Below are 10,512 nucleotides of genomic sequence, written 5' to 3'. Positions count from 1 at the left end.
AGATATCTTAATTTTTTATCGTTGAGCTAGATTTTGCACTGTGATACACTGTGATTATTAACTTTCAACTTGCAAATAATTTTGATTTGAAATACGATACAGTGCATAGATACATAAGCATGAAGTATAAAATGAATTAACACAACTTGTTTTCAAAATAATTTGAAATATTTTTTAATCATATTTTTTATATTTTGAAAATTGATAATAATTTTTTTATATTTTTTAATAATAAATACAAAATAATATTTGTTATATTTTGAAAATTGATAAATAATTATTATACATTATCTAATAATTATTATCAAACAATATTTATAACAATTACCACATTAAAAAAAATTAAAATTTTTACATCTAAATGTATGCACACATATGCATGAAGGATCTTTTGAATTACTGCATGCATACATTTATTTTCACTAAATCTAATATCAGTTACTACATTTCCGAAAGTTACATCGTGCGAAAGTTTATGTAAAACCGAATGAGATATAACGAGGATGCACACGTTAAATTATATTTAATGATGACGTGAAAACTGGTAATATGTCACCAGGTTTGACTGATGTTTACAAAACTTAGTGCATCTGAAATGACCATGTATCGAGCGGGAAACAATACGATCGACACAAGATAAATTGAAATTTTGGATAATTGTTTTCTACATGCATTCTCTCTCTCTTTTTTGTCTCTCTCTCTCTCTCTCTCTCTCTCTCTCTCTCTCTCTCTCTCTCTCTCTCTCTCTCTCTCTCTCTCTCTCTCTCTCTCTCTCTCTCTCTCTCTTCTCTCTCTCTTCTCTCTCTCTCTCTCTCTNTAATCTAAGGCAATTTAATGAAATTCAATGTAATAGCAATTCAACGTTAAAAGTTAAAAGGTTAAAATGATGTTTTATAGTTAAGTTGCTCATTATATAAATCTATCAATAAAACACTATACAAATTAAAACTATTTTACATTTTCCAAAAGAATAATTAGTAAACTATTTCTTACATTTCTATATGAATAATTTTTTTAACATTTTTCATAAACTTTTTATATGTTTCAATAAAACAACACAATAGGTTTTAATAATTATCAGAAAATAAAAAAATTTATTATTAAAACTTTTTTAAATAACGGATAACTTATAAAATGTAAAAAATTGTAAGAAGTTAAGGCATTGGCAGATAATCCTTGAGAATTTTGCAAAATTTTGTTTTAATCATTCTCAAAAATAAACAGGAAATAAAAATCATTATTACATTTTATAGCTGTCGATAAAAATAATATTTGAAACATTTAATTGTGGAATTTATTTATATTTATTAACTTATTGTAATATAAATTTTTTTATAACAAAATATCTTTTTATCTTTTAAATTAGTCAGCTTCAGTTCGGCTACTTCGACGATTTATGGAACCCTTTGCAGCAGTGCTAGATAAATCAAGATGTCGCATAATGCTTTTACAGATGAAAGAGGGTAACATGGATAACTTGGATAAAACAAAATCAGATTTCCCCTGTAGTACATTAACCCGAAAAGAAACATACTAAATGAGTAATACTATAACGCAAAGAATTTTGTTCGAAAAATGAAACCGTTGAATCTAATGATAATAAATGGTGGATTACCTTTGACTTTTGATCTCTCTCCTAGATTAAAAGATAAATATATTACTTACTGCTGTGTGTAAATATTTAATAAGACCATTTCGAAATACCTCATCGGTAAGTATATGTTGTAACATGCGCAGTATAGAGGGTGCTGTAATAATAATAAATAAATAAATAGATACAAAAATCGATATATGGTAAATATATTAGAAAAATCCATGATAAAATTCATAAATTTGTGAACATAGCTAATAAAAGAGATTGATCATTGTGATAGAGAGTGCATTTTAACAGAAAAACATTTATTTAATTTTATTGTTTCTTTTACTTTAGATCATCTATGTTCGGAAATTTGAGCTTGATGATTTATTTATTCTATCTTACACTTGTAATAACTCATGGAATGGAAGTCTGATTTTAATTTTATTGGGTCTATTGATTACTGATGTAATTGGACTCTTATTAATTCACCGCGAAGAATTATTTGCTGAATATTAACAACAAAGTATTCCATTATTCGCCACTCCTTGAAAATCTAAAATATACATAAATTTTAATATCAATTAAATAAAGTTTGATTGAAATTAGAAAAGTCAACATTATGAATTAATAACAGAATATCAGTTATGATGTTATATAATAATTAGTTTTTAAAGAAATCGTTTTCACCTTATTTTAAACTTTAAGTAATTGTAATCTAAAATTACACAGGCCACCGGAATTTTAAAGTTGATTAGCTACAAAAGGCAGAGTAGGTGAACCTGATAGATTTTTTGACACTGAAAATGAATCTGGTCGCAACATTTCTCCAGCATGTCAGATTTTTAAGTAATTTATAAATAATCCAAATATGGCAATTTCGGCAAATTTCATAAATTTATTATGGGAAAGTTTTTTGAAATATTTCTGTTAATGGTATCATCGTATATTATTAATCTTCACCTTTTAAATCAATTTTGAATTGTTTCTGCACGATTTTTTTTGTTGAGATATACAAGTCATAAGACTGATCATACATAGTGTCCAATAACCCTAACAGCATTCATGTCCGAAAGACGTCCAAAGAACATCAAGAGAATATTTAAGATATCTTCTGGATGTTCTTTAGACATCTTTTACACATGTGTGCTGTTAGGGAAGTCATTCTAAGCCGTGTTATTTCTGTCTTATCGTTAATCAAAATTTTATAAAAACATAAATTTTTGAACGCCGTCTGTCATTTTTTGAAATTAAAAATGGCACATCCATTATGACGGACGGAATCATAATAAAAAGATATAAAATTTAGAAAAATTTATCAACATGCAACAACTGTATTGAATATATTTTTACAGAACCTTTTTATGCAACTGAACCTGACATATGTAAGCCTTTTCAAATTTTAAGATGATGGATCTGCCATATTAATGTTAATGTACATATAAATTTTCTTTAACGTAAATTTTTTTTTTTAATTCATACTTGTATATCTCAGCGAAAAAAAATCGTGTAGCAACAATCAAAAATGTATTCGAAAGGTAAGATTAGCACTATATACGATGCCATTGGTAAAAATATTTCAAAAAATTAGGTTCTTGTATAATAAATTCATGAAATTCGTCGAAATTGCCATTTTTGGACAATTTAACTATAAATTACTCGAGAATTTGACGCTAGGAAAATTCTGCGACTAGATTCGTTATAAAATCGTCAAAAAATTTATCAGATTCACCTACTCTGCTTTTTGTAATTCACCCTTGCAGGCTCCTATGTTATTAGCGATTCATTCCTTTTTATCATATAAAAAGTTCTGAAGAATTCAGCTGTATTATATTATATTTGAATTTAACAGAAACATTTTTTCGAATGTTCAGTTATATGCAAATAAAACTTGTTGAACCTACCTGATTGAGAATATATTTTTCGAAGAACGTCGCCAAACCCTCACTTAACCATAAATGAGACCACCATGATGGAGTGACTACATTACTAAACCATTGATGTGCCATTTCATGTACTGTTGTCCTCGCTACATTTAGTTTAGTAAATATTGTATCGAAACTTTCATTGTATGCAAGACTTGTTTCACTAAAAATTACATAAATGCAGATATATTCATTTCAATGTGTAATATAATTTATAATTATGTAATATATCTAATATAAAACATTTTAACTTTTAAATAATTGTATATAAACTTAAAATTTATATATAATTATTTACAGTAAAAAATTTTTGTAATTTTAAAAATGTATATATACAGAGTGTCCCATTTAAAAGAACGCACCTCGATAATTCTTCAACGAAACATTTTCAGCAAAAATGTTTCAGATAATTACAATTACCAATTACATATTTTTTCATAAAAATAACTATATTCTTTCTTTACACCAATTGATTTATCTCATTATTTTGCACATAAAAGTATTAAAGTAAGACAATCGAAAAATGAATATTTTACTAGATATTTTATGTAAAATTCAGAAACTTTACTTCAAGCCTTATAACTCGAAAAGTGCTCAATGAAAAAATACTTAATTATAATGTTTTGAAAAGATCTTTAAATAAGCTATAAGAATATGCAATAAAAAGTGGGGAGTTGTGACCTTGAGTACTTCATCCAAGGGCAAATTCCTATCATTATTAAGTACATTTTATTTAGTCCTACAACTCTGTTCCTTACAAATTTTTATAGTTGATCGTTTAGAAATATTTTAGCGTTCCGGGATTTTTTGAACATTCTGTATATATGTGTGTGTGTGTGTGTGTGTGTGTGTGTGTGTGTGTGTGTGCGTGCGTGCGTGTGCGTGCGTGCGTGTGTGCGCGCGCGCGTGCACGCGTGCGCATTTATATACTTTAAATTTTAAAATTATTCAAAAGAAACAAATTTTATTTTGATTTCAATCTTAATTTATTTAAATAACCAAACATTTTCAAAACTATTCTTTTCATAAAAAAATAATTTCTATTATTTTAAAAATTAAAACAAAAGTTAATATTTCCAGCAAAATAAATAACCTACTTTCTCAAAATCTACAGTTATGATACGCAATACTAATTATACAGAATTATTAATTTCACAAAAGAAGAAAACAATTATCAATTTATATGACACAAGTAAAATGCGATATTTTAATGATATTTTTTTAAATTGTATATATTACACAAAAATAATAAGTCCCCAATTTTCCATAGCATCGACTCCAATTGTAAGTTGCGGGAGTGCTACGAGATCCATTTTTGGAACTTTAGAGGTGCTGTTGGTATATTCTGTCAATAACTTTTTAGATTTTTGAACAACTTCTTGTACAAATTTTGTGTGCGGCACCAATTCCGATCTACACCATATATTAATGGTCTCATCTTCAGTAGGAACACGAACGTAATCGACCACTACAAATGCTACGAGATAGGTAGACATGATGGGAGTCGTGTCAAAGTGCGTCCATATCATGCCATTTTTATTATCCTCCGATTTTTCCCGTATTGGCATATTGGATAGAACTGTATAATTTCGATGGTGTTTTATAGAGATATCGAAAGTAGCTTTTAATGCTGGCTCGTCCCAACATGGAAACGCTCGTCGCGCATAAGTCCGTTCGAAATGCGTTGCAGCCAACCACCTACCACATTTCAATGACACGCTTTTAATTATGATAAATTTTCCATTATCATGAATGAGGATAAGTGAATTACTTAAATATGGAAGTGCGGAAATGTGATTCATTACTTACGTTCGGATAATACATAAAATTTTTAGAGTTTGCACGCAGCACCTTATTAACATACATTAACATTATTGAATAAAGTAATGAAATTTATCAAATGCGTACGTGTTCTTCTTCAAAAATCTGTTAATCTTATTTTGTTACATTTTAAATATAATTATGCAACATATAACCAAAAATTTATATCTCAAAATTATATCTCAAAAATTTTTTAAATACCAAATTGAAAGAAATTTTACAAGTTAAAAGAAATTTTATGACAAAATTTTCCTTCGATATTTCACGAAAAATAGAAAATATGAAAAATCATATTACGTTAACAGGAAAATGCATAGAATTATGTAGATAAGTATTTAAAACGGAGTTTCCCAAAGTAAGCGCTATCGCCTTCCTGTGGGCGCTGGAGGGATCTGGGGAGGCATTGCTGGCATCAGGAACAGGGGGGCGTTGAAACATTTTTTAAACAAACTTATCTACTTGACTATAAATATACAGTTATGTATCAAATTTGATTAATATATTACGAATTTATTTAATATTTGATTTATTACTAATAATAGTAAGCAATCTTATGTTTATGTACAATTTCTTTGTTATTTTATTTTAATAAATAGCTTTAAAATTTCAGTTCCAAGTTGTTTTATTTCCAAACTAGCTTTTTGAAATTCAAAAATTACAAACACATTTACGCTTACAATTTTATTATTAGTTGAGATAGAGATAGAGATTTCTCGGGGGCGCTGAAAAAGATTACTTTTGAAAAGAGGGCGGTGAGCAAAAAAAAGTTTGGGAAACTCTAATTTAAAATATTGCATATACAGGGTGTCCTAGACCATCCGTACACCCCTTTTCTTTCAAAAACTAAGCATTTTAGAGAAAAACGTTTTCGACAAAAATTGTATGGTTTTGAGGGGAACATAAGATGGTGTCATTGGTTTAATCTTGGATGGCATCGTTAAGGTCAGGTTAAGGACATCTATAATTTCTTAAATGGAACCACCTATTTTTTATTGCATATTCTTATAGCTTATGTCGAGGGCTTTCCAAAACACTATAATAAAGTATTTTTTCGTCAAGTACTTTTCGAGTTATAAGGCTTGAAATCATTTCTTAATTTTACATAAACCATAAAATATCTTGTAAAATATTCATTTTTCGATTATTTTTTATATACAAATAATGATATGAATCAATTGGTGTAAAGAAAACATACAGTTGTATTTAAGAAAAAATATGGAATTGTTAATTGCAAATTACATATTTTTTCTTAGAAATAACTACGTGTTTTCTTTAAACTAATTGATTTTTCTCATTATTTTGTACATAAAAATATTAAGGTAAGCTAATTAAAACATGAATATTTTACAAGATATGGTTTATGCAAAATTAAGAAATGATTTCGAGCTTTATAACTCGAAAAGTACTTGATGAAAAAATACTTTATTGTAGTGTTTCGGAAAGTTCTCGACATAAGCTATAAGAATAGGCAATAAAAAATAGATGAAAATTGTGAATAATTTAATGTCGCTAGTCGAGTAATCAAAGGATCAATAGAAAAACTGTAGTCGATCAAACTAGCCAAAAAATTTTAGTTTATTAATACGACGTTTCGACCATGTGGTTGTGGTCCTTATCAAGTATACACTAAAAAAGATTTATAAATACATAAATTAACGGTTTGATTGCATAGCAACGCACAGGGAATTAAAGTGTGAAAGATTTTTACCGATGTAATAATAATCAGAAGGCACCATAACTAGTGAACATGTAAAACACGTAATCACATAATACAAAAAACGTTATTTAATTAAATTCAAATTTGAGAGAAGCTGATGCGTCCATGCGAGACTTCGTCAATAAACTAAACCTAACAGGAAGAACAACGGTACTAAGTGACCTTAATAATTTTGTCGTAAATATTATTCAAGTTATCTGTGTCAGTCTGTAAGTTGATTAGATTTTTAGATCTCTTGATAAAGAACATTTCAGCTATCTCTCTTTTGCGAACGTACTTTTCATTGTGCAAGATATTCGGTTTCGACCAATCGAAATCGTGTCCGGATTCTAATCTATGTTTGCTGATAGCGGAGTGATTAGACTCATGTAATTTTATATTGTTACAATGTTCTTTCACTCGGGTCCGCAAATGTCTTTTTGTTTGCCCAATGTATGATAAATTGCAATCCCTACAGTTTAATTTGTATACAACACTTGTCTTGTCGTTATTGTGTAAGGTATCTAAAAATGTATCTGTAAGGTATCTAAAAAATAGATGGTTCCATTTAAGAAATTAAAGGTGTCCTTAACCTGACCTTAACGATGGCATCCAATCAAGTCAAATCAATGGCACTATCTTATGTTCTCCTCAGAACCATACAATTTTTGTCGAAAACGTTTTTCTCTAAAATGCTTAGTTTTTGAAAGAAAAGGAATGTGCGGGTGGTCTAGGACACCCTGTATACAGAGTACTATATACAGAGCACTATATACAAGCTTGTGAGGAAGTAGAGTGCAGTAAACTGAACAGAAAAGTCTTATACCATTTTCGCAATAATGACAGAAATATTAAATATTAAAATCGGACAAATGAAATAAGAAGCGCTCCTTTCTTTCATCTAATTTTAATATTTAATTTCAGCTATTATTGCGAAAATTGTAAAATGGTATGAGACTTTCTCTTCAGTTTACTAATCTCTCCTTACAAGCGCTTGTATATAGTGTTCTAGGATGCCCTGTATACGCAATTATTAAAGTACGTCATTAAACAATGTCACATTAAGTCTTATATTTTATATGATGGTTAAAGTTCTCTTAGCATATGAAAGCGATATACGATAACGACAAATAAATAATAATAATAAATAATATTTAAAAAATAATACATATGATATTAGAAAGAACTTTTAAATATTAATATTTACTTACACATCATCTCCTTTGTCATTGATATAAGATGTTACAAAAAAGCCTTTCTTGAAATAAAAGTCGTTATGTAGAATACCAACATATCGCATCTTCAATGTATAATTTCCAGGTAACAGTTTATCATTAAAGTGAAGAACTAAGATTTGTGTTATATTATTATAATTATGCATTGCCGGTGTATGGATAATACCATTGTTACTAAACAATGATGTCATCGCTTCGTTTATTGTCAATTCCAATACATGTAAATGCAAATTTTGCGTTACATGTCGAATTGTAATGTTGATATTGGATTCTCCGTCAAAAGTAAAATTATCTTTCACAATGTACGGTATTAGCTTAATATTGTAATGTATCGGAACTACGTGATCTGGTAAACGGTAATTAATCGCGGAATCGTTGTTTGAATCTTTGTCAACAGAAATCGCTGTAGTAATAAATAATAGTCCAAGATTTATTAACAATTTGCAAATAGCCATGTTAATACTCTTTTCAAATATCTGCAAAAATATTTTCAGAATAACATGATATAAACTGTAATTTCTTTTTATATTTTATATTTTATATTATATTTTTATATTTTATATTTTTTATGATAGATATGATAGATTTTATATATATATATATTTATTATTTTATATTATTTTGTTTTTTATTTTATATTTTATATTTTGGAGATCTTAGCATTTTAACATATTTTAACGACGATGAAAAGTATGAAAAATAAACAATAAGATAAGATAATAATAAAATAGATAATAATACACAATAAATAAGGAAACAATATATATGATATTAGAAAGAACTTTTTTCAAATGTTATTATTTACTTACATAACCGATATTTAACTGACGAGATGAAATGCAGACTGTGAACTAATACCTTTTATTATTTGGTGTTCCCTAATCTGGAGGGTCCGTTAAAATGTCGCCCATTTATGTTGACGAACCCGAGGAAACTAAATCCGGAAACTAAATCCGTTCACTATTTAAAGCCACGGGAATGTCTATTATTTTCGACCACAATAGAGTTACAAGTCATCATTAAATATATGTATATATATTTAAATATATTTATGTTGTTGTTTTCGTTTCGTTTTCGACTTTGTAATTTAAAATGAGATCAAACAAACGATCACAAAATCACATGTTGTAGATAATTTTTTAATTATTATTATTTCAGTCAATTTATTTTAATTTCTAATATTATATAAAATTGACGCATAATCGTCCGTGGTCAGCTCATATTGCTCGCAAAAATTCAATTTTGTGTTTTCGCATAAAGCCTTATTAATCTCTTGAATGCTAACATTAACTTCATTTGGAATAACATTTTGAAAACTTGGAATAATTGCAATAGTGTCACTATAATTGTCATAGTAGTACAGTTTCCAAATAAATTACAATTTATATAAATAGTCTTATATATTGTATAGTCACAAAACTATGCAAAATTCGCAAGGTTGATAAGTAAAAATAAATTAAAAACACATACCATGAATTAATACTTGTGATGATTCATTAGAGATCAACAAAAGTATATTTGTAGAATTTTGTACATTAACTTGCATAGGGATTAAATAATATCAATCAATATTATCTTACTCATTTATGCAAACTAACTTCTTATTTTGCATATAAAATTCTAATAATTATTATTGTATCGTGTTCGTTAGCAAAATGATTCAGCACGTATTACGTCCATTTACTTCAAAAATGTCTATTTTTCGTTACAGTTAAATATAATGACTTATGAATTCATATATATAAATAAATGAATAAATATATATACATATATATATATATATATATATATATGTATATATATATATATATATATATATATATATTTATACACAAATTATAATTCAATTTATTTATAATTTTATTATATGCAGTCAAATCTATATTGTATGTGCAATGTAAAATCATTTGAATAAAAGACAAAAAAAACAAAATTATGAAGCATAAGTTTAGAGAGATATTAATGTAAGGAATATAAAATAATATCTTATAACTTAGTCTTAATAAAAGAAAATAAAATAAAAAAGTTTCTGATAAGTTTTAAATTAATATCAGAAATAATTTGAATTATATCAGAATTAATATCAGAAATAAATAAACATGTAACGATGCATTCCGGTGCATCGTTACGATTCCCGGCATGACATCCGCCGGAAGCTGCCGCCCGGCAGAACACCCGCCGGGCAGAGGCAGGGGCGCGTTGCGCCCACCTTTTTAAAACTGCCGAAATTCGAAATTCGGCCGAACATCGCCGAACAGA

General features: G+C 27.7%; 1 protein-coding gene across 2 annotated transcripts; it reads right to left on the bottom strand.

Moving 5' to 3' along the window:
• Positions 1-1,705: 1,705 nt before the first annotated feature.
• Positions 1,706-9,179, bottom strand: LOC105253910 (aminopeptidase M1). Of its 2 annotated transcripts, none has more exons than XM_025411361.1 (6): positions 9,112-9,179; positions 8,230-8,729; positions 4,741-5,199; positions 3,481-3,664; positions 1,982-2,132; positions 1,706-1,748 (listed from the first exon to the last, which is right to left on the bottom strand). In XM_025411361.1, exons 2-5 carry the CDS (start codon positions 8,706-8,708, stop codon positions 2,037-2,039), a joined length of 1,218 nt encoding a protein of 405 aa, XP_025267146.1. In that variant the 5' UTR covers positions 8,709-8,729; positions 9,112-9,179; the 3' UTR covers positions 1,706-1,748; positions 1,982-2,036. The 2 variants fall into 2 exon arrangements, with proteins under 2 accessions (XP_025267146.1, XP_025267145.1); XM_025411360.1 differs by having other exon boundaries at positions 9,063-9,176.
• Positions 9,180-10,512: the final 1,333 nt, after the last annotated feature.

Source organism: Camponotus floridanus, unplaced genomic scaffold (genome assembly GCF_003227725.1).
Source record: "Camponotus floridanus strain SB8 unplaced genomic scaffold, Cflo_v7.5 scaffold396, whole genome shotgun sequence".
In the NCBI taxonomy this organism is placed as follows: domain Eukaryota; kingdom Metazoa; phylum Arthropoda; class Insecta; order Hymenoptera; family Formicidae; genus Camponotus; species Camponotus floridanus.
The sequence above is the reverse complement of the archived record's forward strand: the minus strand, read 5'-3'. Positions and strand labels throughout refer to the sequence as shown.

Coding starts and splice junctions, on each gene's coding strand:
- LOC105253910 (XM_025411361.1), bottom strand. CDS start 8,708: ATGGCTATTTGCAAATTGTTAATAAATCTTGGACTATTATTTATTACT. Junction 3,665..4,740: donor TGGGGACTTATTATTTTTGT/GTAATATATACA, acceptor TGTAATTTTTAG/TGAAACAAGTCTTGCATACA. Junction 2,133..3,480: donor AAAAATATATTCTCAATCAG/GTAGGTTCAACA, acceptor TGTATATTTTAG/ATTTTCAAGGAGTGGCGAAT.